Source organism: Musca autumnalis, unplaced genomic scaffold (assembly GCF_047663935.1).
Source record: "Musca autumnalis isolate F117 unplaced genomic scaffold, ASM4766393v1 scaffold_5, whole genome shotgun sequence".
Classification (NCBI taxonomy): Eukaryota; Metazoa; Arthropoda; class Insecta; order Diptera; family Muscidae; genus Musca; species Musca autumnalis.
Window position 1 is genome coordinate 13532002 of NW_027412088.1, and position 26679 is coordinate 13558680.

General features: G+C 36.0%; 1 protein-coding gene across 1 annotated transcript; it reads right to left on the reverse strand.

Annotated features, from left to right (window-relative positions):
* Positions 1-8241: 8241 nt before the first annotated feature.
* Positions 8242-25775, reverse strand: LOC141386950 (probable peptidoglycan muropeptide transporter SLC46). The gene is made up of 9 exons (XM_073955860.1): positions 24790-25775; positions 24602-24714; positions 18340-18490; positions 18092-18275; positions 17838-18024; positions 9278-9550; positions 9028-9217; positions 8804-8960; positions 8242-8737 (listed from the first exon to the last, which is right to left on the reverse strand). Exons 1-9 carry the CDS (start codon positions 25043-25045, stop codon positions 8674-8676), a joined length of 1575 nt encoding a protein of 524 aa, XP_073811961.1. The 5' UTR covers positions 25046-25775; the 3' UTR covers positions 8242-8673.
* Positions 25776-26679: the final 904 nt, after the last annotated feature.

Below are 26679 nucleotides of genomic sequence, written 5' to 3' on the forward strand. Positions count from 1 at the left end.
TATTTTGGGACCTATATAGCTATACGGAAATCTGATCCAATTTTCACAATTTTTTGTAGAATTCATTTTTTGGCCACAATAATGAACTGGAGCTGGCTGGTGCATGGTGTAGGTTAAAATATCGAGCCTTCCTTGGGGTACTTCTCAAATTATACCCATCAGGACCCGCTGCATCTTCAGTGTAAAAAACAAAAATCACCCTTCCACTATAATTCTCATTCAGCTCGTGTTACTAACCGAATATCTATTTCAAATTGTCCTTAATGAAGTGTTCGAACACCATCTGCCAAACTACGAGTAGACTTGTGCCTTATCCCTGCGCATAGCAGGCTCCTACTTCTTAACAAGCTTCATGCGCGACAGCACCCGGATTCTCCAGAGCCAAGGCACACAAACATTTGCCACACAAACAGAAGTTTGGTAGTAATTCGAACGAATTTGAATTCGAATCGTCTTATAGAAACATTTGACCATAACGAACCCAGTTACGATATAGTCATTTATCTCAATTTCTAAGGTTTATTCCGTAAATGCCACCAAAGTAGGAGTTAGTCCCACCATTGTAGTTTTTTGGACCACACCAAATTGTGCATGTGAGAGCCCATATGACACCTATATTTTCAATTGACCATGGCCGTAGACCTCTAATGTAATTTCAGTTACAATATAAGCAACCAATGGCTTATCCAAACTACGGAATTTAAGTTGAAAGTACTAAAAATACGCAATTTGGGCAGGTCCAATGTGGGTTTTTGATATTCCAAATATATATGCACCACAAATATTTCAAAAGCATTATAAATGGAACGTACAACATCTTCTGTATGAATTCACAACGAAAAACCATCAATATATTTACAGTATCCAACCACAACGACAATCTGTATGAAAATTGGGATATATGGCCCTAAAACATATACATATATCAAAAACAAGTGCTGCTAAGAATGTTATATGCTATGGTTACAGATTTCTTTTATTCAGAGACCCATAATGAAATTTCATTTCGAACATTTCTTTCCTTAACAATATTCCCAAAAAGTAAAGGATTTTGCTAGATTTTGATCAAGTATGGAATTATTAATTTGTTGGTTGTTGTTCGACCTTTTTCCTTATTCAAAATTAATAATTTAGTCAAGCTCGAGGTCAATGTTGTTGTAAATCTTTATTTATTTTTCTATCGATATTTCGCAATTACATTGTATTGCATCATCAGGATTGTCTACAATAAATAAATAGATGCAAAATCTTACAATATGACCGATGCAAAATACATTGTACAAAAACAAATAACATACCATCTTCGCAAAAATACGTAAAAAAACAAACATAGAAATATTCACTTATAACTAGAGTAGAATCACTACCATCGTCATTTGATGTAAATATTGCACTGCTGTTTTCTTTCATATTGCGATCTGTTTATATTTTTTCTTTTGCCTATGAGACTTCGGTAGCTTAACGCACTATTATCTACGTCACTTTTGAAGTTCATGCGTTTTGTTGTTGGCACATTGAGTATGTGGAGCATCTCTAACGTGTAACGTTTGCCGTGGTGAGTTTCACTGTCTAACACTCTCACTCTCTCTAACTGTGGGTGATGAGTTGTGTTAGCACAGTGGTTCACTAGTGCTGTCTTTGGTTTTTCGTTCTGGTGCCTTAACTTAATGTCGGACTTATGTGCTGATAATCTTGTTTTTAATTTGTTCTTAGTTGTTCCGACATATAATTTATCACAGTTTTCGTTTAAATTGCCGCCACATGGAATTTGATAAATCACATTGCTTTTCTCCGATTTTTCTATTTTTGCTTTTGTATTTGAGAAAAGGGTTTTCAATGTATTACTGGATTTATGTGCTATATTAATTTTGTTGTTGTTATAAATATTAGAATGTTCAAATCTCTCAGATATATCAGGTACATATATCACAGATTTGTAAATTGTCTCCTCATTGTTGTCATTTTTTCTCTCCCTTGGAATATCCTTGTAATAGTCCTTGATCAGGCTGTTTACTAAATTCTGAGGGAAATTGTTGTTATGTAAAATGTTTCGGAGTTTAAAATAGTAGAGTCTGAAAAACAAAAACAGAAAGAAATACACATACACAAATTTGAAAAACTTAAAACAAAACAAAGAGAACGAGTTGGCATGAAAATAAACGAGGATTGGTTCGTTAATAAGACGAACATACATTTTCCAGAAGAAGTTAAATGGCTACTCTCCCTTGGTCCAAAATTTGCATTGCCAGTAACAAAAGATAAATTCCCTCTTTTTAAATACATTGTGGACGGAGAAGATGTTATACACACCAATGAGGAGAAAGAAGAGCAAGAAGACGCCAGAATTAAATTCACTACAATGATAGACAATCACTTGAATAAAATGAAGAACAGTGGGAGAGACAAATTTATCCTCCGCACAGTGGAACAGACAAAAGATTTTTTGAAAAGGAATAAAGACTTGATAATTACCAACGCAGATAAGGGTAATGTCACTGTCGCAATGGACCAAACAGAATATAGAAATAGAATGATGAACATAGTGGGAGATATGATGACCTACCAGAGAGTGAATAAGGATCCAACATTATCATTACAAAAGAAAAATAATGAATTAGTTGAGGATCTTTACATGAATGGAAACATTACGGTATTTGAAAGAAAGAAATTGAAAACTGACGTGGCTTATACTCCAAGAATATATGGTCTCCCAAAAATCCATAAAGATGGATATCCTCTAAGACCCATCTGTTCATGCGTACAATCCCCTTCCAGTGAAATGTCGAAATACATAGTTAACATATTAAATAAGTTAACAGAAAACTCCAAATACAATATCAGAGACGCAGTGCAATTTAGAGATAAAGTAAAAAACTTGACGATAGATAAAGACGATAAACTCATATCATTTGACGTGGTTTCACTTTTCCCAAGTATTCCTGTGGACTTGGCCATACAAATTATTGAAAGTAGATGGGATGAACTAAAAGAACATACAAGTATGTCAAAATGCTCTTTCATTCGAATATTAAGTTTTTGTATCAAAGACAACAGATACTTCAAATTTGAGAATAAAATATATAAACAAAAACGAGGTCTACCAATGGGGTCCCCAGCTTCACCAGTAGTAGCAGATATAGTGATGGAAAGCTTATTGGATTCTTGTATGAATCAGTTAACCTCAAAACCAACATTTTTAACTAAGTATGTAGACGACCTATTTGCGATTATTAAAGAGAGTGCAATTGATGAAACTTTAAAATCGCTTAATAGTTATCATAAAGATATAAAATTTACATTTGAAGCAGAAGAAAATGGTAGACTTCCATACCTGGACATAATGACAATAAGAGATAAGGATAAAATTAAAACAAATTGGTATCAAAAACCTACAGCCTCGGGACGTATAATTAACTTCTTCTCAAAACATCCAAAGAGAATAATCATTAATCATTAATCATTAATACGGCGAAAAATCTCATTTATAGATGTCTGTTTATAAGTGATGATGAGTTTCACCCGCAAAATAAAATTAAACTCCGAAACATTTTACATAACAACAATTTCCCTCAGAATTTAGTAAACAGCCTGATCAAGGACTATTACAAGGATATTCCAAGGGAGAGAAAAAATGACAACAATGAGGAGACAATTTACAAATCTGTGATATATGTACCTGATATATCTGAGAGATTTGAACATTTTAATATTTACAACAACAACAAAATTAATATAGCACATAAATCCAGTAATACATTGAAAACCCTTTTCTCAAATACAAAAGCAAAAATAGAAAAATCGGAGAAAAGCAATGTGATTTATCAAATTCCATGTGGCGGCAATTTAAACGAAAACTGTGATAAATTATATGTCGGAACAACTAAGAACAAATTAAAAACAAGATTATCAGCACATAAGTCCGACATTAAGTTAAGGCACCAGAACGAAAAACCAAAGACAGCACTAGTGAACCACTGTGCTAACACAACTCATCACCCACAGTTAGAGAGAGTGAGAGTGTTAGACAGTGAAACTCACCACGGCAAACGTTACACGTTAGAGATGCTCCACATACTCAATGTGCCAACAACAAAACGCATGAACTTCAAAAGTGACGTAGATAATAGTGCGTTAAGCTACCGAAGTCTCATAGGCAAAAGAAAAAATATAAACAGATCGCAATATGAAAGAAAACAGCAGTGCAATATTTACATCAAATGACGATGGTAGTGATTCTACTCTAGTTATAAGTGAATATTTCTATGTTTGTTTTTTTACGTATTTTTGCGAAGATGGTATGTTATTTGTTTTTGTACAATGTATTTTGCATCGGTCATATTGTAAGATTTTGCATCTATTTATTTATTGTAGACAATCCTGATGATGCAATACAATGTAATTGCGAAATATCGATAGAAAAATAAATAAAGATTTACAACAACATTGACCTCGAGCTTGACTAAATTATTAATTTTGAATAAGGAAAAAGGTCGAACAACAACCAACAAATTAATTTATAAATATTAAAAATAATAATTACATATTATAAGTACTGCACTGTTCGCACTCTTTATAGAGAAGGTGCAGTCTTCGCATTGGCAGACGTACTTGAAAAGTACAAGGCCGATATTACTGCCATACAGGAAATACGATGGATTGGGAAAGGCGTCACAACAACACCTAAAGGTGACGCACTGTATTATAGCTGCCATGACGTAAAGCATGAGTTTGGTTGCGGATTCGTAGTTAGTCGGAGACTAAAACATCTGTTATCCAGCTTCACCCCAGTGAATGAAAGACTTGCTGCAATTCGAATAAAAGCTAAATTCTTCAACATCAGCTTTATTTGCGCTCATGCTCCCACTGAAGAAAAGAACGAACAGACCAAAGATATATTTTACGAGCGCTTAGAAGAAACATATGACCGTTGCCCTGCCCATGACATTAAAATCATTCTAGGCGATTTTAATGCCAAAATTGGAAAGGAGAATATCTTTGGCCCAACAGTCGGGAAATTCAGTCTCCACAGTGAAACATCTGACAATGGTATGAGGCTGATAGACTTTGCAGCTGCAAAAAACATGGTAGTTAGCAGTACCAGATTTAATCATCTCGATATTCATAAGGGCACCTGGCTGTCCCCAGATCAAAGAACAAGTAATCAAATTGATCATGTTGTGATAGATGGAAGACATTCATCCAGCGTGTTGGATGTACGATCGTTCCGAGGCGCAAACATTGATTCGGACCACTATCTTGTTGCAGCAAAGGTACGTACCCGTCTAAACGTTGCAAATAAAGCACGAACAGACACAACGCGGAAGTTGGACATCGATAGGCTGCAAACACAACAGATAGCCACAGCATATTCCACTTAACTAGCCCAATTGCTTAACGCGAGCACTCCTTGTCCCGATAACATAACAACACAATGGCAAAATATTGCCCACTCCATGCAAACAGCCGCAAAATCCATACTTGGATTCCAGAGACCTCCACAAAGGAATTCATGGTATGACCAGGAGTGCCGTGCTGCTACCGAAGATAAAAATGCGGCATATAGAGCTACTTTACAATCAGTAGCAACGCGTAGCGCACGAGAGAGATATCGGGGGAAAAGGAGAGAAGAGAAACGTCTTTTCCGCAAGAAAAAGAGAGAGATGGAAAAGCGGGAGTGTGAAAAAATCGAGATGTACAGGAGCCAGAATGAAGTCCGAAAATTCTACCAAAGAGTGAAACATCAAACAGATGGCTTTGGTACAGGCATATCCTCCTGTAGAGACCAGCAAGGTAATCTGGTAACAGATACAGATAGCGTGCTCAGGATATGGAAGGAACATTTCTCCAATCTGCTGGTGTCCAATAGTGGTGAAGACGATGATACCGCAGATCCAATCCCAGAAGATGGTATAGAATGTATACCACCCGGCCAAGATGAGGTAAAAACAGCAATCAACCGGCTGAAGAATAATAAAGCAGCAGGAGCCGATGGCTTACCAGCCGAGCTGTTTAAAACCGGAGGCGACGCGCTGATAAGGTGTATGCATCAGCTAGTTAGCACCATCTGGCAGGAAGAACGCGTACCCGACGATTGGAACCTGAGCATCCTATGTCCCGTCCACAAAAAAGGAGATAAGACTGTATGCTCCAATTATAGGGGCATAAGTCTACTCCCTATTGCCTATAAGATAGTGTCAGGGATACTGTGCGAACGAATAAAGCCTATGGTCAACGAGATAATTGGACCATACCAATGTGGCTTTAGACCTGGCAAGTCCACCATTGACCAGATATTTACCCTGCGGCAAATCCTAGAGAAGACCCAAGAGATGCAGATCGACACATTTCATCTTTTTGTCGATTATAAAGCAGCATTCGACAGTCCCCTCCGATCAAAGGTATTCCATGCAATGTCTGAATTTGGTATTCCCGCAAAGCTCATCCGGCTTTGTAAGATGACTCTAACTGATACTAGGTCCTCAGTTAAAATTGGAAAGAACCTCTCCGAAGAATTTTGTACCAAAAGAGGTTTCAGACAAGGAGACAGCCTTTCGTGTGACCTATTCAACATTTTGCTGGAAAAGGTAATACGAGATGCAAATGTCAAAAGAAATGGCACAATTTACACCAATAGCCACATGTTACTTGCCTATGCTGATGACATAGACATCATGGGACGATCAGTAAAGGAAGTAACTGATACCTTTAGAAAGGTCGAAAGTGGGTCTGGCGGTAAACGGCGAAAAGACCAAATTGATGGTGTCGACGCGCAAAGCGTCCATAGAGCTCGGACCAACCGTAGAAGTTGGTACCTACAATTTTGAGGTAGTTAAAGACTTCGTCTACCTCGGCACTGCCATAAACACAACAAACAACATCAGTTGTGAAATAAGAAGAAGAATTGTATTGGCCAACAGATGCTACTATGGATTAAGTAAGCAATTTAAAAACAAAGCCACATCTCGTCAAACAAAAATAACACTATACAAAACGCTGATACTACCCGTGCTAATGTATGGCTCCGAAGCATGGGTACTTGCGCAAGCAGATAAGGCAGTGCTTGGTGTGTTTGAGAGGAAAATTCTTCGAAAGATCTACGGGCCGATTTGCGTTGACGGTGAATATCGACGTCGTATGAACCACGAGCTATATAAACTATACAAAGACATGCATATAGTTAAACGTATCGAGATGCAACGATTGCATTGGCTAGGCCATATCATGAGAATGAGCGATGATGAACCCGCTAAAAAGGCGTATGAATACATGCCACATGGCGGTGCACGCAGAATCGGCAGGCCTAAGCTTCGATGGAGCACACAAGTGGATGAAGAAATGGAAAGGCGCGGTATTCCAAAAAGTCAAGCGAAAAACAGAGGAATGGAGATCTTTTCTTAGTTCGGTCTATGGAACAAATGTTCTGTAATGGGCCAACTAAGTAAGTAAAGTAAGTACTGCAATTGTAAGCAATCGTGTTTCACTTCAAATTTTTGGGTTCTTAGGTCGACCATGAGCTCATCTCAGCCTTAGACGAAATCATTCGTAATAATGTCTCTGATCGTTTTTGTCCTCGAGGCCACTATTAAGACGGTATATACTTTTCGGGTGCAAGTCCATAGTTTATGGCACACATGCTCTAAAATCCTGAACCAACTTAATGACTGATGAGCACGTTATATTACGAACTACGGAGCAAAGTATACTAAGATTGTAATCATCGAATATTGGTCCAACTTGGCACAAGTTGCTAAGTATTCCTTAATACACCTAATTAGCACATCAGCTCCGGTCTTAAATAGTTCGGCCATTCTGTGATTAATACTGTGGTATTATTCTACCTACTTCATGTTCAAACATTCTAACTACTGTACATCATTATTTAGCACTTACACACTGTATTGGTTGGTACTCTAGTACGGAATTTACCGTCGTTTCCATGGAATTGGCAATTCCCTTTACAAAATTTTGGTCGGGACATTGATCATTTTCTCTTGACAATTTAGGCTTTCCTCCGGATTCTCGCAAGGTTTTCATTTAAGCAGATGTATCTGCAAATACTATTTTTAGTTTCCCATTAACTGCAAGTTCACAGTAATATTACAATCATGAAGCTAATGACATCAATAATTGAGAGTTTTACCTTTAGCTGTACGCAACAACACTCCATTACACTTCCTGTAACCAACACCTTCTCCATTAAAACTCTGACAATTCAAGTCATTTTCCCTAAAGAAATACATATTTTAGTAAGAATTACTTGAATACATTTCAAAAGTAAATGCATTACTTTATTGTTCCATTTTCAAAGCACATTACTAATTTGTATTGATTTAAATTATACATATTTAAAATATTCGGAAGACTCAAATGTTATGATCACATTTCATAACAAACGATATTTGTTAAAAACCGTAAAATTTTGATAAAAAAAAATAATAATTATAAAAACTCCAAACAATGCTCTATAAGAAATAATATAAACGTATTACCATATTGTTTAACATAAATACATAGATATGTTAGAGGTATTTCATAACATTTGGTTTATATACAGAAACATACATATACATATGTAAAAAGGTACATTACAAAATTAACTAATCACTGTCCTTGTAAAACACATTTATATTTGCTAATTATAATTAAACAATTAAAAGTTGTGGGAGGTTTTCCTTAGCTACTTATAGCCTGATAGGTAGCGGTGTGGCCCAACGATTTTTGTATACCGAATATGATACTGAAAATAACAAAAAATAAATACAAAAAAAAAAACACAAAAATCTTAGAGTTCTTCAAAACTTACGCTATAAACGTGAAACATAACAAATATAAGCCGGCACTTATGAAATTAAATAAACCAGGATGATAAGACAACGTGGCATTATATACAAATGTATACAATGGTGCGGCAATAAGAGGCGATAACGATTCCAAGGAAGTGGTTAATGCAAATATTTTACCTTGAAAGAAAAACAAATGATCATAAGAATTTTTCCGAAAATGAAAAAAATTTAAATTTGTACTTACCAACTTCATTGGCTGGGGCAACGTGTGAAAGTATAGCCCTTGACATTGGTCCCATAATGCCACGCATAAAACCCAAAGTAAGACCAACATATAACTCCCACCAATAAATTGCAGTGGCTCTAACAGTACTCTCCAATACACAACTTGCAATGGCAATCATATTCATAGAAGTAATCGAGAATTTAAGTAACTAAAAGAGGATGATGTTTAATTGGGTTTTCTTTAAACTATGTGAAAAAGAACAACTCACTCTTCTCAATACAAACATGCCAAGGACACTACCAACGATTTGCACAACAATTCGTGCCGCATTAAACATACTAAAGTCCTTTAGGGTCCATTCAAATTGTTTGCGCACATACAAGTAGGTTACATTCGAATCACCTTCCATGGTGAAAATGGCCACTGTTAGTGCCATCATTGTTAGCCAAATAATGGAACGATCGAAATTTGGTCGTCGTTTAAGGCATGTCGTTACCAAATCCTTAACCAAATCAAAACGGAAGAATTCTCTAATTTTGGACTGAAAATATACAATTGAAAGGATTAATGATGTTGTAGCACATAAAAATCGTGTCTTTGTGTCGATTCGAAAATCAAAAAAAATTTTGGTAATTAACTCAGGAAGTTTGGACTTGCTCCCCACAAAAATTATACTGCCGTAATAAGGACCGTGAGGACTACTTGCTGCAAAAAATTCGAAACGATTCAAGACCTGCTCTTAAACTGCACTTTTGGGACAAATTTTGAAATTGTGTGTGACTGGGAGGTACCGTTACCCGATATGCAATGTTTAGACCAAATTTGTTATTCCCTTCGAGAATTATCGTGCGCACCGTTTTAGGAAAAAAGAGTGGACCAATATGACCATTCTTAGAACTTGATTTCACTCATTTCGATAGTTAACGTGTTTACCATCTAAAGATTTTTAGACCTAACACAAATACTCAATTCGGCAGGAATATTATCTCAGGAATTATGGACTTCCCTCAAAAAAATTGTACAGCTGCAATATGCCCGTCGAGGACAACCTGCTGCAAAAGATTTAAAGAATATTCGACACAGGTCCGTAAAATAAGATTGTTCTAAAATTTGTGAAATGTACTGTGGGAGGTACCCGAAAGAGTGAACAGATAGAGTCCATTTTAAGACCTAGAAATATTACGATTTGCAAAGTTTGGTCCAAACTCAATCCGTAACTCCTTTTGAAAATTATCTTGCGAAACTTTTTGAACTTTTGTGGGGGGTGTACCCGAAGGATTGGACCGATATTACCCATGTTCGAACTTAAACTATGTTTGGACAGAGATAATTCGACTCCAAATTGTCTGAAATTGATTTTGCCAAAACATACTAGGGGTATAAGACCATTATTTCGATAAGCAACGTTAACCTAAAACCTGAGGGCATAATATGCAACATCATGAGAAGCGCGCAGAGTAAGGTCAATTTAAGGGACCAATCAGAAGAACTTACACCTCTTCAATGGGTGTAATAACAGGAATTGGTTTTAGTTACATACTGTTTCTGTATGAGCGAACAAAAGACAAGTAAAAAAGTATCTGTCGACTTTGCCGACAGAGATATACCCTCAGCCTGTGCAAATGGAAACACTTTTTTCACAAAAAACTTATGTATTTAGAGGGTTTAAAATTTTTGGTCTTGTATGAACCGACAAAAATGTTGATTAGGATTAAAGTTCAAAAATTTTGCTGAAAAGGTACTTAAAGGAATGGACCAACATAGACCATGGGGGTGCCATGGGGGTTTTTACACCCTTCGGGCTGTTTTCTCAAGAAGTATGGACTTGCCCCTGAAACAACTTTGTTGTACTCTTACGTTTGAGTAAAAGATTTAGTTGTGCTTTTATGTTGTAAATAAAAGACTTATTGATAAATTAACAAACTTAAGCAAGATTTATTCTGTTTAATTCTGGAAACTGAAAATACGTTACAATTGATGTGCGTGTTACTACTTGTGGTGTAATACAATGACTGTGTTGTCTGAATGACTGAAAGAGACTGACTGAGTGAGAAAGAGTATAGCATGAGGGTAGCAAGTGTGTGTGTGTGTATGTATAATAACAATGATGCCTAGTTTCTGATTGTTTACAGTAGAACCCTAACATCTCCCTTTTTGAGACTTCTCGGGGGTCCGGGATACTGGCTGTACAGGGTTTCTTCGAGAAGTGATGCGTTGTGGGTGCATAACCGGTGATGATGGTGGAGTTGTGAAATCTTCTTCCATTGGTGGACTAATGTTGAAGTCTTCTAGTAGGATTTGAAGAGGAAGATTATCATTTTGCTCTGCAGGTACATTTTGATCGGTTTCTCTTGGTCTGAGTTGATCTGCGTGAGATCTCACAAGAATTTGTCTCTTATCCACTTGAATGAGAGTGTTGTAGGTAACATTTCCCACTTTGTTGATAATTTCACCTGGAACCCAGTAGCTTTTATTACCTTTGAAGTGTTTAGCGTAGACAAGATCTCCAGTGATGAAATTTCGTTGTTTTGTACCATGTTTCCGGTTGTATTGTTTCTCCATTTGAATGTTTCTCTCTCTGCTCGCTGGTGGAGGCTTTGTTATTAAATCGAAAACTGTTCTCATTTTTCGACCTAGGAATGATTCCGCTGGAGAGAGTTCATTAGGTGAGTTTTTGTTCGGTGTTGAACGATACACTTCTAAGAATGTTTGTAGTGCATTAGATGCCGTCTCCTTTCCCTCTGATTTTTTTAAAGATCGTTTGAGAGTATCGACGAATCTTTCTGCTTGACCATTGGAACTTGGGTGATATCGAACTGTTCGTGTATGTTTGATTCCTCGTTGAGAACACCAATTTTCAAAATCCGCTGAGGAAAATTGTGTTCCATTGTCGGATACGATTTGTTCAGGATTTCCAAACTGTGAACAATAAGTTGTTAGTAACCTTAATGTTGCTGCGGTCGTGGTTGATGAAGTTTCATATATGACGGGATATTTGGAATATGAATCCACTATTACGAGGTAGTAAATGCTTTTTACAGGACCTGCGTAATCTATGTGAACACGTTCGAGAACGCGTGTTGTTGTGGGCCAAGGACAAAGGTTGGTTTTGATGGGACTTTTTGCTGCGAGTTGGCAATTGTTGCATTTCTTGACATAAGTCTCTATGTCCTTGTCTATGTTTGGCCAATATACGTAGCTGCGTGCGATAGATTTGCTTCTTTCTGTTCCTATGTGTCCGCGATGCAGTTGTTTGAGAATTTGTTTCCCTAGCATTCGGGTACTATTATGCGCGTATTGAACATAAGACAATCATCTGTTATTGATATTGAATCTTGCCTGTTGAAATATGGAAGAATTGAAGAATCTATGCTGTTTTTGTTTTCTGGCCAGCCGTTGTATACGTAGTTTGAAACTGTTTGTAAGGTTGAATCCTTTTTGGTTGCATCCTGTATCATTTTGAAGCTAACTGGCAGTGTTGATACGGCGTCTGTGATGTCATATCTTATGTCGTTTTCTAGGTTGATTGAAGCTATGATGTACTCGTCTGATGGTTTTTCATGTGCGCTTATCAATCTTGACAGAACGTCTGCATGTCCAAAATCCTTTGTATTGGTATACTTTATATCGAAATCGTAGGTGAGAAGGATGAGAGCCCAACGTTGTAACCTGTTCGCGGTGTAGACCGGAATACCTTTTTTGGAACCAAATATGGTGAGCAATGGCTTATGGTCGGTATGTAGGGTGAATTTTCTTCCGAAAATCATTTTGTGGAAACGTTGTACGGCGAAAACTAGTGCTAGTCCTTCTTTTTCGATTTGACTGTAATTTCGCTCCGTTGGAGTAAGTGATCTTGAGACGTGATGAATGGCTTTGACACTGTTGTCTGGGTAAGTATGGTATATTACCGCTCCGATGCCATGTGATGATGCGTCCGCTGCAATGTGAATTGGCAATGCTGGATTGTAATGAGTTAGTAGTAAATCCGATGTTAGAATGCGTTTGAATTCGTTGAGAGATTGTTGACATTCTTTGGTCCAAATGAATTTGTGATCTTTTTTTAAGAGATCATCTAGTGGTTTTCGGATGTTTCTCATGTTGTAGACATACTTTCCATAGTGGTTTATGGAGCCTAGTAAAGATCGTACTTCTGAAATGTTTTCAGGGACCTTCAGGTTCTGTATTGCAAGAATTTTATCTGGATCAGGTCGTATGCCATTTTTATCTATGATTTGACCTAGATACTTTATTGATGGTTTGAAAAATTGACATTTTTCGAATTTGAGTTTGAACCCGTAATCTTGAATTTTCTGTAATAACAAATTAAGATTAGTTTTGTGATCGTGAAGAGATCTACTTGCCAAGACTATGTCGTCTATGTACGCTCGTGCTCCTTGGATGCCTGTGCATAGCTCATCCATGATTCGCTGGAAGGATCCTGGTGCTGATTTTATACCTGGAGTGAGACGATTAAATCTGTATAACCCTTTGTGAGTATTAATAGTTAGCAAGTCTTTGCTTTGATCGTCGACTTCTACTTGTAGATATGCGTCAGAGAGATCCAAATGACTAAATATCATACAATCGTGACAATCTGAGAGAATTTCTTCAGGAGTGGGCAGAGGATACTGATTTGGTTCAATTGAATTGTTGAGACCCGTGGAATAGTCTGCACAAATTCTAATTTTTCCGTTCCTTCTACTCACGACTATTGGCGCTGCAAATTTTGAAGAATTGACTGGTGTGATGATATTTGCTTTTTCAAGTCTATCTAGCTCTGTTTCTATTTCTGTTCTCACGGCATATGGTACTGGGCGTTTTGCAATGAATGTTTCTTTTGCGTCTGGAAGAAGTTTAATATGCACTTTGGTTTTTGTACAAAGGCCAAGACTGCTGTTGTCGAAAACAGGTTTGAACTTGCTTCTCAGTTTTGATATGTATTCATCGTTTGATATTTGGCGACACCAAGCTGAGATTGGTTTGTCCCAAAGGTTAAAACTTTGTATCCAGTCGATACCCATTATGTTTAAGTTATCGATTTCCGTGACGTAACATTGTAGAGTTAGCGTTTTGTCTGATACCGTTATGTTGCATTGACACTTTCCGATTAGGCTGATGCTGTTGGAATTAACGTCTGTTGCAGTATCATTTGTTTTGTGTACGTGAGGCTTACCTATGTATTCCCATGTTGATCGTGATATGATTGAAATATCGGATGCTGTGTCGATTTGTAATTTGACTTGTTTCTTGTTTATTTCCACGGTGGTATATTTTCGCAATTGTTGAAATTGGAGTTGCTTTGAAGAGAATACAGCGTTGGCGTTGTATTTTGTTTTGTCCGACTTGACTGCAGTTTTGTCTGTAGTGGACTTGCCTCGTTTTGCGCTTTTGCAAAAGTTATCCTTGTGACCTGTCTGCTGACACTTTGAACATTTATGATTTTTAAATGGACAGTATTTTGAGTAATGCATGTCTCCGCATAACCAGCAGGGCGTTTTAGGAATTTTATGGGAATGCTTGTTGTTGTTCTTGGCGAATTTCTTGACTGCGCATATTGATTGCGATTGATGCTCGATCAATGTATTGTCTGTTTTCAAATCCATGAGTCGTTGAGTTTCATCTACAAGAGTGTCTAGAGTTGTGGAGTCCTTTGCTTCGTCTAGCAATTTGAGTAAACGTAAGCGAATGTCGTTGTCTTTGCTTGATTGTAAACCTAAGACATAGATTAGACACTTGAATTGATCCACTTGCATTTCATTTAGCTTGAAGAGTTCGCACTGTAAGTTAACTCTTCCGGCGTATTCCTTATAGTCTTCTCCGTCAAGTTTTTTCATTTGCAAACACTTGTAGCGTTGAGACACTTGAGTTTCTACCTTACCAAATAGTTTGTTAAGTTTCTCCAGGGTGTCTTTGAGACTCATTTCTGTTGGATTCTTTGGAAGAACGTAGTTCCTGAATCTTTCGTGAACACTGTTTGACATCTTTCTCCAGAGTAACGCAACTTTGTCATGATCGTCCAGAGATTGGGCTTCTTTTTCGAAGACATGTTGGTAGCGATTGTACCACGCTTGAAAAATTAATCCGCTTTCCGGTTCATAAACGAAGTCTGTCATGGAATGTGAAAGAGATTCCATCAATGCTGCTTTTGAAGTGCTGGGACTCGTAGCATCTTTGGTGTTTCCAGTACTCTGTGCTTGAAGTAGATTTGTTAATTGTTGCAGTAACTGCGTTTGAAGATTCATAGCCGCTTGCTGTTCAGCTAGTAATTTCACAATGTTCTCGCTTGACATTTTATGTGCAGTTGATTTTTGCGTAGATGAATTGAAATTAAAGAATTTATTTCCTTATTCACCGTCCTCGTCGCCAGTTGTTGTACTCTTACGTTTGAGTAAAAGATTTAGTTGTGCTTTTATGTTGTAAATAAAAGACTTATTGATAAATTAACAAACTTAAGCAAGATTTATTCTGTTTAATTCTGGAAACTGAAAATACGTTACAATTGATGTGCGTGTTACTACTTGTGGTGTAATACAATGACTGTGTTGTCTGAATGACTGAAAGAGACTGACTGAGTGAGAAAGAGTATAGCATGAGGGTAGCAAGTGTGTGTGTGTGTATGTATAATAACAATGATGCCTAGTTTCTGATTGTTTACAGTAGAACCCTAACAAACTTTTACCATCGTAATTGAGGCAGCGAAAGTTGCTTCACCAAAAATCAAAGTGATTCAATAGCAGGTCTTAAAGCGAACTTATCCAAAATTTTGTGTGGGAGGTAAGGGATGGAGTGGACAAATATAGTCCATATTCGAACCTGATCTATATCTGGTAGATATTATGAGAATGTGTAAAGTATGGACCAAATCGGTCACTCCTATCAAGAGTTATCGTGCCCACAATTTTTCCGAATATTTTTGAACTTTTGTGGGGTAGGTACCTGAAGGAATGGACCGATATGGCTTATCTACGAACTTAAACTAAGTTTGGAAACAATATTACGAAGGCCAAATTTTGGCCGGAACCGGCATTTCCGTTCGAGAATTATCTTGCGCTTCCACCCATAAACGTGGTGTCATAGGGTTTTTTTTTTCAACTTTCAGGCTATTTTTTCAGGAAGTATGTACTTGCCCCTGAGGAAACTTGTACCTTTGTATAGGGGACAGTGAATACAAGATGGTACAACCAAAACCAAGGCGATTCGAGAGCTGGTCCTAAACTGAACTTTTCCGAAATTTTGTGTGGGAGGTACTCGAAGGAGTAGACCGATTGACCATATTGGAACCTAATCTAAGTTTGGTAGAAATTACACGACGTGCAAAGTATGGACCAAATCGGCTATTTTCTCAGGAAGTATGGACTTGCCCCTAATGAAAATTACAGCGTCGTATAGAGGACAGCGAATACAACTTGCGTAAACAAAAATCAAAGCGATTCGAGACCAGGTCCTAAACTGAACTTTTCCGAAATTTTGTGTGGGAGGTACCCGAAGGAGTGGACCGATTGAATCCATATTGGAACCTAATCTAAGTTTGGTAGAAATTACACGACGTGCAAAGTATGGACCAAATCGGTCATTCCCTACAAGAGTTAGAGGTAGTTTACACTATCTATCAATGTCATATGACACGAAATAAAAACATTCCATATATACCTACGGAGGCAATGTGGAGACGTAGTTTTTTTACATTTTTGCTGGTGTGGAAGCAAAGAGTAAATGGCGTGAGGAAAATCTCCAATATTACACATATTAGCGAATATATAACGATGGAAAATTTCATGTCATATGACATTTACATATAGTGTAAACTACCCCTTATCGTGCGCACAAGTTTTGCTACAATTTTTGAACATTTGTTGGGGAGGTACCTGAAGGAGTGGACCTATATGGCCATCTTCGAACTTAAATCGAATCTGGACAAAATATTTCGATACCCAAAATTTGAACCGAATCGATTCATCCGTTCGAGAGTTATCGTGCGCACCAGCCAGACAGATAGACAGACAGACGGACATTGCTAGATCTACTCAAAATTGTCTGAAACGGATATCGTACAAACATAATTGGGGTCTAAAACCATTATTTCGATGAGGCACATTTTTGGTCGTATCAAAGTGTAAATACCCTCTTTAGCCTAAAGGCTGAGGGTATAAAAATCTAAAACAAATTAGCAAGGAAAGGACCAAAGTCGGGCGAGGTTTACTGTATGATACCCTAACACCAACACGGTTTCAATATAATTCAGAGAAATTTGTTCTAGACAAAGTTGCGTCATATTTTCCAAATTTCATGAAAATATCTGTCCAATTTTCGGTTTCAATATAAGTTGGCAAACTTTGGTGCACCAAATGCCACAAATCGGTTGAATATATATATATATGGGAGCTATATCCAAGCCTGAAACGATTTTCACCAAAAGCAATAGCGTTCTTACAATGGCTAAAAAATGATGGTCCCCAATTTTCAGCTGAATCGGATAATAAATGCGACTTGTTACGTTCCAAACCAAAACACATGGACAGACGGACGGACAAGCATAAATCGACTCAGAAAGTGATTCTATGTATATCCCCAAAACAAACTATGGGTCTCGTTTCCTTTTCCATGTTACATTCAAATGTACAAAAACATAATACCCCTTGCCACATTGTGGTGTAGGGTATTAAAAGTATTCAACTGTACGACGAAACATTTTCTTCGCAAACAAAACAAAAGGACGAATCTAGAAAATGAAAAGTTTAACTTTATTTGATAGGATAATATAATATGTATAACTTCTCTTTTAAATGATTTTTGAATCGATCACAGGTCAAATTTTCATCTATACTTACCCCAGAATGTATTTGATCAGGTCTAAGACTTTCAATTACAAAAATTATAACATAGATTAAGGCCAATAGCATAAGACCAGATGATATGGCAAATACAGTTACTGTATTTGTGGCAGCATATAAATAACCGCTAACAACATTACCGATCATCATGCCCGCGCAAAGCGATGCCTCATTTAAGACCATTCTATAAATAAATAAACAATTTAAAAAATAAATATACAAAAAACGAATGCAATTTATGTATGCCTTACCTCAAAGCTCTTGCTTTTTCCTTTGCCACATCCGATATATAACAATAAATTCCAGTAATTAAGGCACATGTTCCACCACTGAGAACCGAAGGCACAGAACTCAATAGAAATACCCAAGGACTTATAACAGTTTTAGTTGCAATAACACTTAAAATTGTTAAAATAATGGAACCCGTTAGGTAACCTGTAATAGAAGTAAAGATATATTTTTAATATAATCGAATATATAATTCTGTTTATAGTTGTACCTGTAAACGTTGTTAGTACAATGGGTCTACGCCCAAATTTATCTGACCACGGACCAATAAATAAACTAACAATAGCTGGTATTATGCTTTCCAGCAATGAACGGGCCATTAGAATTTTTGCAACATATGGCTGAACCTGGGTTTCTATGCGCTGAAAAAAAAGAAAACATGCATTAAAAGTAATTAAAAGACAAATTGTTTTGAATTGTATGTGGTACTGGTAGTGGTTTGGTTATTTAACAATTACAAAAGTACAACACGTGGATAAGATAAACCACTAATTGGCTTGCTTTTGGAATAAACAAAAATTGTGCTTAAAGTTAATATGTTATAGCTGCATGATTCACACACATTTAGATTTGTCAATCTGATATGTATTTATACAACAAAACTAAATAGCTGGAAATAAATAAAACAAAACATTTACATTGAACCTAACATAATTGCTTAGTTAATTTATTGATTCATTGCATTTGTTTACATTTATTTTATTGTGTGGCATTTGTGTTTTAAAAATGCAAAGAAAAAATAACTAAGCTACTCTTTAATGTCCACAGAAAAAAGTGATAAGAATGTAGAACTAATTATGATAACAATAACAACAACGGCAGTATGCATTTTAGAAAATATCAAGTTTACGCCCCAGATTTCCTATACAAACTTTATGCGAATTTAAAACTTATAAATATTATCATACACAATGGAAACAATAATAGAAACAATTACAATTAAATGCATATTAAATTGTAGTAATCAAAGAAAGAACAAAGGAAGCTAATTATTTCTGGGTGATGCGTTTAATAAATAGAGAACACGGTGATAATTAATTTAGAGCCTATCAACTGGAATTATTTAACAAAGAATTGTGTTTTTACAAAGGTTAGTTTTTTTTATTATGTCACTAAAGTTATTGTCATGTCTACTCTCTCAAAGAAAAAAATCATTGAAAAATTTGCCAAAGGTATTTCCTATTTGCAAAATTTTCATTCAACACGAGACATTAATAACATTTTGTTTTTTTTTTTTATAAATAGCGCTATCGTCACGAAACATCATTAATTGCATATTTATTTAGTTTTATGCTACTTTTATATAATTGTTTTATTATAGCGAGAAATTGTTTACGAAGTGAACAACTTCAAACACTTCAAATTTAAACAATTTATAATAGGTTTTTTTTCGTTTTTATAAAAATGAGTTTCCAACTAATTTATCGCTAGTTTGGCTTCGCAAAAACAACAAAACAAAAACAATATCATTGCAATTATAAATGAATCAGCATTTTTTCATTTCAAAAGCTAAAATAACTAAAATTGCCGATAAAACCAAACGTATGGGGAATAAACCCAGTACCAAACCAAGGCTACACAAATTAAATTAAACTGCCCCATATTTTTACAAAAAGGGGTTTGGAACAAAAGTTTCGGACTCCATACCTCTTGAAGTGTGGGCTTCTATAGAGACTAACAGACACTTAGTGGCCCAATATTTAAGGATGACATTTAAGAGAAACGAAATCGAGGTCGACCATGATCCCCCAGAGACGAATAATAAAAAATATAGATTTAAATTTGGATCAAATCTGCTACTCCCTCGGAGAGTTGTCGTGGCCACCAGCAAAACTATCTGTCAGATTTGCATACTGTGTGAATTAAGGCTTTCATTTATGGACAGATCGAACACTGGATACACAACCGAAATGCTTTTCTCTAAAAATTATGCGTTTTATATACATACATACATTATTTTCAGAATTTTGTGGTCTTTTTTGGAGGTACGGTATATATGGAGTTACTCGGAACTTAAATTCCACGTGAGTTTTCTCACTTTCTCCTTTAAGTTGAAACGGCGGCGAATTTTCCTTCAGAATAAACCACACAAGCAAATTATGGGAGGTTTAACGATTATTCTAAATAAATTCGGACGTATTGCTAATAAATTTGAATTGGATTAAAGCGCAAAAGTTTTGAACTTTTGCAGAGTATATACCTGAAGGAATTGATTGGCATAGCCCATTTTGAAAGTGGATCTATATTTGGGAGTCATTCCTTTTGACAGTTATAGATGAAACCAGTAATTTTAGTTGAGATATTCATAATTATATTTCGCTGAATTTCAACCAAACAAGTAAAAAAGTGTAAGTCGGCTTTGCCGACAGAGGTATACCCTCAGCCAATGTGAATTGAAACTTTCATCTACGGACAGATAGAATGTATTTAGCGTATCTTCAGAATTTTGTGGCCCTTTTTCAACATTTGAATTTGCCGACAAAAATGTGGATTAGCGATTAACACAAATGTTGAACTTTTGTGGGGGAGGTACCCTTAGGGAGGACCGATATGGGCCATTTTAGAAGTTAAACTAAATTTTGACAATATATTAGGAGATCCAAAGTTTGGACCAAATTGGTTGCACGATTCGTGATATCGTCCTAACATTTTAGTGGCATTTTTAAAATGTTGGGGAGAAGTACCGGAAGTTGGGGACCGGTATTGCCACATGAAACTAAGTTTGGATAAAATATGACGAAGACCAAATGTTGCACCAAATCGGTAGAACAGTTGGAGAGCACATATGGTGACATAGGGCTTTTTACACCTTTCGGGTTGTTTAACCAAGAAATATGAACCTGCTCCTGAAAAAACTTTTACCGTCGTAATGGAGGTAGCGAATGCAAATAGCTTCAACAAAAATCAAAGTGATTCGAGAGCAGGTCTTAAAGTGAACTTATCCGAAATTTTGTGTGGGAGGTACCCAAAGGAGTGCACAAATATAGTCCATATTCGAACCTGATCTATATCTGGTAGATATATTAGGATGCGCAGAAGGCCAAATTTTGGACCGAATTGGCAGATCCGTTCGAGATATATCTTGCGCTCCAACCACTACACACGGTGTCATAGGGGTTTTTTGCACCTTTCAGGCTATTTTCTTTGGAAGGATGGACTTGCCCCTTATGGAACTTGTACCGTCGTATGGGGTACAGCGAATACAAGTACAACAAAGCGATTCGAGAGCAGGTCCTAAACTGAACTTGTTCGGAATTTTGTGTGGGAGGTACTCGAAGGAGTGGATTGATTGAGTCCATATTTAAACTTCATTTAAGTCTGGTAGAACTTTCACGATGTACAAAGTGTGGGCCAAATCCGTTACTCCCTTCAAGAGTTATCGTGCGCACAAATTTTCCGAACATTTTCGAAGTTTTGTGGGGGAGGTACCGGAAGGAGTGAACCGATATTACTTATCGATATGTGAAAGTTACCATCTATTGAGCTACATCAAAGTGGTTGAAAAGCTTTGTAATTGCGGGGAACCTCAAATGTCAAATTATGGGTAGTTCCGTCAGACAATGTAGCCAAGTCCCTTAAAATACTGAAAACATGGACCTATTTTGACCATTTTTGGTGAAGTTTCGTCACCACAGATAATCTCAAATGCCAAATTACAGCTTGTTCGATTAAAAATTGTAGCTAAAACCCTCAAAATACCGTAAATCGGGAGGTGATGTTATATAGTAGATATACCGAAACATGGACCAATATTGACGATTTTTGGTGGAAAACGTTCGTGACCACAGAGAACCTCAATTGTCAAAAATTGTACCTAAAATCTTCAAAATACCAAAATCGGGAGGTACCGTTATATGAGCGCTATACCAAAATGTGGACCTATAATGACGATTATTAGTGAAGTTTCGTGACCATAGAGAACCTCAAATATCGAATTGCAGCTAGTTCGGTTAATAATTGTACCTAAAATCCTCAAACAACCGAAAATCGGGAGGTACCGTTATGTGGGTGCTAGACCAAAATGTGGACTTAGGATGACGATTATAGCCCCCGTTATATGGGGGCTATACCAAAACAAAGACATATCGCTCATTTAATCAAAGAGTGGCATATCTCAAAAAATGGGTTTTTTGAGTTAGCAATTTCTTTTTTTTCTACGACTTCTACTTTATCTTATGCCAAATTTTCATGTTGATATCTCTAAAACTCAACGAGTTACAGCTTATTTTCTAGGAGTTTGGCATAAATCATCAAAAAAGTTTTTTTCATTTATGATGCACTAAAACACTTCAAGTCATGCTTGCTCTTGCACAGAAATTTAGTACTGATATCTGGCTAGTTCTCTGCAAAATATGGTCCACGGCAGCGGGTTCTTACGTACCGGATTGACCCGAAACCAAAAGTGTTTCGGCCAGCGGCTGCCAACCCAGCATTATATGCTGCTACAACAACAACTAGTTATTTTCGTTTTTGCGTAATAATCTTTTTAAGTTGTGAAGTCAAATTTCAATCGACAAATTAAAATGCGTTTTTCTCGAAACTTGATTTTTTAAAATGTGTCACTCTTTGAGCGATATGTCTATATTCTTTGGAATATAAGTTTTTTTGGATACTAGGAACCCATACTATGGTGGAGGGTATAAAAAGTTTCCCTAAAAATTAATTCTTTACGAGATTTTCACACTTTATCGCTAATAGAAAGTTTTGGGGTATTTATCTTGTAGAAGTTCCGGCGTTCCCCCTAATACTGAGGAAAAGAAGATGAAGGCTTTCCGAACAAATTGGGAAGTTTTGCTAATAAATTTGATTTTTATTAAACCGACATAGTCCATATTGGAAGTGTATCTTTCGTTATCGTCCCTTCTAGGAAATGGAACAAAAGATGGTAAGTTTTTTAATAGCCGGCCTTTGTCCGAGGATTTAAGACTTTCTTCTATGGACAGGTGCAAAGTTTCAGCTACGCAAACAAAATGTTCTTTTAAATTTTAATTTTGCTCAAAATAGCCTGACTCAGCAGTTCCTTTGTGGATCTTTGGAGGCCTATATCTCGGGAAGTAAACATTTCCGCAACAAAGTTACTCGGTATGAAAAGCATTATCTGTGCAAAACCCGAAACCCTAATGTTTCTCTGTAAGGAGTTCTCTTAATGAATTTATTAAAAGAAGTACAAATGTGAGTTCTCACACAAATAAACTTCTTTGAGGTATATTTAGTAGCGCAGAGATCCTTCGTCCCCAGCAGCTACGTTATAGAGAATTTTTAATGCATTTTCAAATGTTTACTCTGGTTTTACTGTTACATTGTTTATGTAAGCTCATATTATTTCGCACTAATATCCTGTTAGTACCTATTAGGAATTTTCGGAAACTGTTTTGTGTTATAAATTCTAGTTAGACTTTCCAAAAACAAATCTTTAATAAAATGTTCCTCAAACGCCGTTTGTATTACAGCCGGGTTAACCATCTTTATGAGGATTTATTTGACGATTCCGCTATGAGTAAGAGGAGCTCGAATTTTTAATATCTTGCCCAACGATATGAAAGTTTTCACTGTTTCCCCGACAACGTATTCAAAACGTCTTATATGCCACTAAATCTAATTTTTCTCCTACTTTTAATGAGTTTTTATGTGATCGTTAAAAGGTTTTGTCATTTTTACCCAAGATCTTACATTCTATATACATAGATAAATTTATTATATTCCTCATTGTATTATTATTCTGAATTTTAATCATACAATTGTCGAATTATTATTTTGAGTAGTGATAATTTAATTCATCTTTTTTGGCCCGATGGCGTTGAATTAATGTTCGGTTGTTAAATAAATAAAATTGAAATTTGAAACTCATTGGGGGTATTATAGAGAGGTACGTTGTTGCGAAGTTAGACTATATCGTCTTATGCGGATTGTAATGAAGACACTTCATAGTCCAAGTTGCATCCGATATGAATATACATATCTTCTATATCTGCCCATCATAACTGAAGTTATTTGAATCAGTATGATGCTCTTAAAATTAAACAAAGCTAGTTATTTGGTTCCGGATTACAAGCTGCTTTATTTTCATGAAGTGTTGTTGAACTGATGTACGGTTTAACTTTTTTATTGCTATGTGCAATGTCTTCATAAAGATAAATTCTTTTTCTGCATATGTTATTAATTTCACAATTTTCCTCAAACAGTTCATTGTTCAAAATGTTTGGATAACGTTTACTGTCATAATCTTTGTAAACAGTTTGTTTTTGCTGCTACTTGGTTAAAAGAGATTATTTATGACTTAATTTACAAAAATTGCATAATGAAGAGAATAAATAAAATAAATTACAACACAAAAAATCATTTCTTATCTATTAATGTGGGTGTTACTGGAAATGGTGCGATTAACTCCTTTTAATTTGAAGTGAATGTAATTAATTAGGCATTGCAAATTGAAAGATAACATGTCTAAATGCTAAATTGTTGCTTGAACTTACTTGGACCTCTTCTGTTTCGCGTTCAACGCCCAGCAATGGTGAACATTGGGTTTCATTGTACTCAAAAACATAAATGCATGTTTGATATAGTAATTGATTTTGATAAACAGTTCCTAAAGTGTGATAAGAAATATTACAAATCGATTACGGCGATGAAATTCATTAAGATTAAAGATATTCAAGCTTACCCGATAAATACATTGCTAAAAATACTAAAAATACTGCAGGTTCCAATATAAAAAATCTATGTTTTATGACCGGTTGAGGAGGTTGGTTCTCGGCAGAAGGCTGTGATGAATTGGAATTACTCGAATAGCCATCATCGTCTGGTGGAGTTGCTGTTGCAGTAGATGTGGCATCTATGTTATGTGCAACTTCGTTGTTGTCCTCCAGTGAAGCTTCCTCCGCATTGGGATCGTATAATCGTTCTTCGTCGTTATGCATTTTGTGGTGGGATATTTGTTTTTGTACCGTTGCTCTTCACTTTGGAAATGTTAGATTACAATACACATACACTTGCACACTTGCATTTGTTTTATCTTTGAACAAAGAACTTGTTTTGTTAATGCTTTACGTAGTTCGTCAGTTCTTTGTATAAAACTTATTTATAAATATTTTGTTAACTTTATTCGGGCCTCTCTGTTGGCAAATTTTAATGAAAATACACTTCTAAATGTTAAAATCTTTTAATTCCGAGCAATTTAAAAAAATTAAATAAATTTGTTTTTAGCTGGATATGGATAACGCAGTTTGGCAGTTGAAGCAATTGACGATCTTCTTTCTTAATGCAGAAGATATGATGATATTGCTCGCTCTTTAACAACTTTCTCTTTAACACAAAGCTCACAACTATTAACAACAAAGCATATTTAATTGTTTTAATTGTTGTTAGCACTTCGTTCTTAGCATCATTAACTTATTTCCATGAATCACTGCACAGTACTAATGCTCTTTCCTTCTTCCAGTCATTATTTCGTAAATTGAATGTGTTTGTTTTAAAAAATTACCAAAAAATATATATTTTGAACATGTACGATGGATGTAGTGGTAAAATAACAGCTGATTACAGTAATTTGAAGAGTTAAGCAGCTGTTGCAGTAACAGGGTGACACTTATGTTCTTTCTTTACAACTTTTTGTTTGCTTTTCCTATTGGATTTACGCATTGAGATTACAACTATTTTTTCCATGGTTTAATAAGAAAGGTTAGCTAAAGCTTTCAGTCAATACAATTTTTTCTTTCAACTGTTCCTAAAACGTCAAAACCATGGTTTAATAAGAAAGGTTAGCCAAAGCTTTATGTCAATTTAAATTTTTTCATTCGAGTATGCCTAAAACTTCAAAACAATATAAACAAACTGTGTATGTGTGTGTGGTGTTTGAATAATATGCCAAACAATTTTAAAAACAATCGAATTCAATGATTTTTAAAATTGTTTTTAGATCATTTGTATGGAAGAAATTGGTGAGATTTGCATTGAAACAATCAGTTTATCATATTCACGACTCGATTATGTGGAGAAAACTTAACTCTTCATTCATTTTTCGCGTTTTTTATAAAATGCTAAAAAAATGGATTGTAAACAAACCCACTTGTTGCTTTTATTTTGAAGTTTTAGGAATTCAAGAAAAACAAGGGTTCTATAGATTTTTTTCATTTAAATCTACCTCTTTACTTATACCATGATTTTTTCTAGATTTTTTTGTCATTTATAACATTTAATATTTGGCCCATTATGGGTACTTTATACGATATGTTTTTTACAAATGGTTTGTCACTTTTTATACCCTCAGCCTTTAGGCTAAAGAGGGTATTTACACTTTGATACGACCAAAAATGTGCCTCATCGAAATAATGGTTTTAGACCCCAAGTATGTTTGTACGATATCCGTTTCAGACGATTTTGAGTAGATCTAGCAATGTCCGTCCGTCTGTCTGTCCGTCTGTCTGGCTGGTGCGCACGATAACTCTCGAACGGATCAATCGATTCGGTTCAAATTGTAGGTATCGAATTATTTTGCCCAGATTCGATTTAAGTTCGAAGATGAGCCATATAGGTCCACTCCTTCAGGTACCTC